A 5,044-nucleotide genomic window follows, 5' to 3' on the forward strand; every position below is an offset into this window, starting at 1 on the left:
AAGTTAAATAAGCAGGGTGACAATATACAGCCTTGACGAACTCCTTTTCCTATTTGGAACCAGTCTGTTGTTTCACGTCCAGTTCTAACTGTTGCTTCCTGACCTGCATATAGGTTTCTCAAGAGGCAGGTCAGGTGGTCTGGTATTCCCATCTCTTTTCGACTTTTCCACAGTTTATTGTGATCCACACAGTCAAAGGCTTTGGCATAGTCAATAAAGCAGAAACAGATGTTTTTCTGGAACTCTCTTGCTTTTTCAATGATCCAGCGGATGTTGGCAATTTGATCTCTGGTTCCTCTGCCTTTTCTAAAACCAGCTTGAACATCTGGAAGTTCATGGTTCATGTATTGCTGAAGCCTGGCTTGGAGAATTTTGAGCATTACTTTACTAGCGTGTGAGATGAGTGCAATTGAGTGGTAGTTTGAGCATTCTTGTCTTTCTTTGGGATTGGAATGAAAACTGACCTTTTCCAGTCCTGTGGCCACTGCTGAGTTTTCCAAATTTGCTAGCGTATTGAGTGCAGCACTTTCACAGCATCATCTTTCAGGATTTGAAATAGCTCAACTGGAATTCCATCACCTCCACTAGCTTTGTTCTTAGTGATGCTTTCTAAGGCCCACTTGACTTCACATTCCAGGATGTCTGGCTCTAGGTGAGTGATCACACCATTGTGATTATCTGGGTAGTGAAGATCTTTTTTGTACAGTTCTTCTGTGTATTCTTGCCACCTCTTCTTAATATCTTCTGCTTCTGTTGGGTCCATACCATTTCTGTCCTTTATTGAGCCCATCTTTGCATGACATGTTCCCTTGGTATCTCTAATTTTCTTGAAGAGATCTTTAGTCTTTCCCATTCTGTTGTTTTCCTCTATTTCTTTGCATTGATCACTGAGGAAGGCTTTCTTATCTCTCCTTGCTATTCTTTGGAACTCTGCATTCAGATAAGTAATGCTAAATAAAATCACCCATGCATAGTGACAAATTTTAGAGAACATACAGAAATCACGATGCAGAAAACACAAGAGTTAACACTGCAGCCTGGAGAAGCGCCCAGAAGACAGCTCATCCTGGAGGGCTCATATGGATTCCAAGGGGGATGAAGGAATAAGCTCTTCCTTAAATTCAACGTCTTGTCCATCCCTTCCTAACCCAACATTATAAAACATTCTCTTCTATTATCCCCAAATTCCTTTACATTTATTTTTATGTTTAGATACTTAATTAGCCTGGAATTTATTTTTACACGTGGTATTATTTAGCATAACTGACATAATGCACATAAATTTGAGCAAACTCCAGGAGACAGTGAAGGGCAGGGAAGCCTGGTGTACTGCAGTCCATGGGATCGCAGAGTTGGACACAACTTAGCGACTGAACAACAACGATTTAGAAATCCAAGCTGCTTTATTCACCCTTCAAAATAACAAATCTAGAGGAGATCCTGTCACTATGCCCATTCACAGTTGAGCACGTGGAAGCTCAGAGAGGAGGTGCCTGGCAGTGGCAAGGCAGATGCTCTTGGCCACATCTGTGTGGTTCTGAAGCATGTGTGTTAATGCTAGCTATGTCTTAATACTGTGCGGAGGAAAGACCAGAGGTAAATAAGAGGCAGTATCAAGGCTGCTTATGCGGTGGGGTGAGGGATGACACCCTTTGTATAATACTTCTGACAGCCCCAAACTTCCAGAATGGAAAAGCCTAAGTGATGGCGAGCAGTGAACCTCAAAGAAAACAGAATGTTAGAACTGGCCAGGCCTTAGGAACAACACGCTTGACCCTCTCACTATAAAGCTGAGGACACAAATGCCCAGAGAGGCTCCACGATGTGGCCATAAGAACAGACAGAGGAGATGGCACAGCCCCAGGACCTGGTCCCCGTGCAGAGCAGAGGCTGGGTTTCTGGAGAGGGTGCTGCTCCGGTGTGGTCGAGTCTCCTCGCATCGCAGGCAGAGCTGCACTGCTGCTCAGGAAACAGGATGGGACCCAGGAGTCACAGCAGAGCCACTTAAAAAGGTTCATGCAGTCTCAGCAACTTGTCAAGTGCTCATTTTCCATTATTCTCTTATTATGTGAATTATACGACTATGACACTGACAAATACTCAAGAACCCTGGGAACAAAAAACGATCCCTGATGCCCCTCCTGGCAGGGCTGAGAACTCTGGCTCCAGGGCTGCCCAAGGGGAGGCACACACATGATACATCGGGGGGGCTACTGTTTCAGGCCGTCTCCCACCTGCTAACCTACTGTCCCAATATGAAAGCGATGAATGCATTCAGATTATCTGTGTATCAGCACACCTGGGTTCTTCTGGCTAAAAGTGACGGGGACTCCAGCAACCTGGCCCAGCCCACAGGGGTCATCCCTGAAACACAAAGCTCAGCAGTGTGAGGAGCTGGGTCCAGGCTCACTGGACACCCGGCCCCAGGAGCGAGGCGCGGACACAGCCTGCCCCTCGGCTCTGACTGACGGGTCCCTTCATTTCTGCGCACGCATCAGCAGGCGGTTCTCGAGGCTAAAGGATGGCTGGCGGAGAGCACAGGCAGGGACAGGCTCACTTCCTAACCTCCCAGGGCGCTGCTCCAATGGTGGCAAACCAACAATAAAGACATCAACCAAAACCCAGCATGTCAAACGCAAGAGGTGTTCTGGGAAAGGGGGAAACCCAAGGGGGGAGTGAGGAGTTCAGATATCAGGCCGCTACTCTGGACTGGGCAGTCAGCTGGTCTGGAATGGCCAAACTGAACACAAGTGACCAAATGACACCAGCTGAGGGAAAGGGGCGTATGGTTTGGGCAGAGAAAGGTGAGCCCAGAGCCCTGACAGTCTGGCCTGTGTTAAGATATTCTACTCCTTGATTTTGTTCACAAAAATGTGGAAAGAGGCGGCATTTAATGAGCAAATCTAAGGGTCGATTCTTTTCCCAAACTCTCCACCAATAAGAAAATGCTTTTCAAAGAGAGACTGAGTGCCTTGAGAACATTTTCTTCAAAGCGCAGGCAAGGCCTGCCCCCTTGAGGCGTAATGATGGGCTCAAATCATGCTCAGTAAGACCCTCTGGTGAAAAAATAAACACTTCCAATGAATATGCATTTGAAAAAAATAAAATCTCCACTTAAATGCTTATCTTGACTTTTCACCCAGGATCAACTGCAAAAGCGCTTCTGTTTAGAAAGCACAGTTCAGCCAAAGTCCAGCTTAGTTTTAGGAGAGAAATGGAGGGAAAGATGCAGAGAACACACAGCAGTGGGCAAATGAGTGTGAGAGCATCTGTTTGGCCTCGTCTGTGACACAGGCTGGGACCCCTCACTTTTCAAAGCCAGGATCTCCTAGAGGCAGAGCTTCCTGCTGTGCGGGGGCAACTGGCCGACAGCAGGGATGGGCCGGCGGGGGGTGGTGTGGGTCACCCAGAGGGAGAAGCCCAGCTGCAATGGTGAGGAGGGGACAGAGGTGAGACCACATGGCCAGGGGGCCCCGTCGGACTGGCCGCCATCTCCAGCACCAGGGCTGAGATAAGCAGACTGTGCCCCAGGGACTGGACTAAACCCCCTGGCTTCTGTGGGGTGACCGTACCTTTTTCCCTCCAACAGTGAGAGGCCAAGAAGCTAGGAACAAAAGGGTCACTGCTGGTTCCACCCTGCTGTGCCTCTGCAGCTGGTCCCTGTCAAGGCCTCTCCTGGCAGACTCTTCCATGTACCTCCTCTTAATCCCCCACGCCTCTCAAGTTCAGAATGCAGATCCTCTAGACTGCTGTCAGAATTTACTCCTGTTCTTTTATTGCCCACTCAGTCCCCTCAACCAAGAAACCAGCAGGGCTGTGACATTCCGCAGGCTGAAGGACCAGGATGCGCCGAAGCCTGAATATGAACTTCCTGTCTCCAAGAGACTCCAAGTCCCTCACAGGCTGACTTCCTGCCCCCAGGAGACACTGGGCAGCAATGTCTGACTTCCCAGAAAGGGAAGCTCAGACTTCCCAGAAAGGACCAAATTCAACAGCAGCTCAGGCAGCAATGGCTCCACCACGGCCTGCTATGCTGGGCTCGAAAGTTCGCTGGGGACCGGAGCGGCACGTCATCATGGCCCAGCAATTGCTGGTTGATGGTCAGGTAGTGGCTCTGCGGTGTGGCTGCCCACCAGATCACTGGCCCTCTGCTGCCTGGCCAGCACCACCCTCACTGTGTTGGCGCCCAGGCGGAAGCCCTGCAGGCAGGCAATGGCCTGCTGGGCCTCGGCCAGGTCCCGGTAGTGAAGGAAGGCCCTGTGCTGTGGCCCCTGCCAGGTGAGCCGCGAGGGCGCCACGCCCAGTGCGCTGAGGGCCCGCTTCAGTTCGCTCACCCTGGCATCCCGGGGGAGGTTCCCAATCTGAACAGAGCTGAGAGGCACAGAGCCCAATTCTGGTGGGGCCAGGTCCCGAGGGCTTCTGGTGGCACCCGGAGGGCTCCGGGGCCCGTCCCGGAGGGTGACGTCCTTCCCAGCCTGCTCCTCTTGGTGGCGCAGGCTTCTGAGGATGGGCATCTTCCCCAGCATCTCACAGCTGATCTGAAAAAGCAAAGCAGTTCCAGCTATTCTCAGGGCGTCAGTCCCAGGGAAGAAGCATCGGTCATGCAGGAGCCTCTGCCACACGTGCTCGCGGAAGACTCAGCACCCTTAGGCCAGCTGTCTCCCTCTGCCGCTCTGTGTCCGCCCAACAGGACACGGCACCGGGTAGCTGGATGGCTAAGGCAGACAAAGAGGTATCCTATGCAAAAGTGGAGCTAAGATCACCGGTGTGAGGGTTACAGGGTTGTAAATGGCAACTGCCCTGGCGACCTCCCAGGATAACAGGGCACTTTCTACCTCCATATCTGTCCCCTCCCCTGACCTACACCTCGGGTGGGGTGAGGTCTTTAATGGGGCCGTGGGATCTCCTACCCCTCCTCCTAAGGGCCAAACCCATCTAGGCGTCACCGAAAAAGCACAATTAAGGCAAATGTAGAACAGAACACTACACTGAGAATACTTTCTAGCAATGGCTCATCAGGCTACAAAACAACGCATTCCACACA

General features: G+C 51.0%; 1 protein-coding gene across 4 annotated transcripts in view; it reads right to left on the reverse strand.

The window, feature by feature from the left end:
- Positions 1 to 1,330: 1,330 nt before the first annotated feature.
- The window catches only part of MTHFSD (methenyltetrahydrofolate synthetase domain containing), a 20,206-nt gene continuing 16,492 nt past the window's right edge, over positions 1,331 to 5,044 (reverse strand). For 2 of the 4 annotated variants that reach the window (XM_010850841.1, XM_010850842.1), the window contains exon 8: positions 1,331 to 4,538. In XM_010850841.1, coding sequence (XP_010849143.1) covers positions 4,074 to 4,538 — 465 coding nt within the window. In that variant the 3' untranslated portion in view covers positions 1,331 to 4,073. The remainder of the gene's footprint in view (positions 4,539 to 5,044) is intronic. The other 2 variants (XM_010850839.1, XM_010850840.1) reach the window with 2 other exon arrangements.

This window comes from Bison bison, unplaced genomic scaffold, assembly GCF_000754665.1.
Source record: "Bison bison bison isolate TAMUID 2011002044 unplaced genomic scaffold, Bison_UMD1.0 scf7180017864295, whole genome shotgun sequence".
NCBI lineage: Eukaryota > Metazoa > Chordata > Mammalia > Artiodactyla > Bovidae > Bison > Bison bison.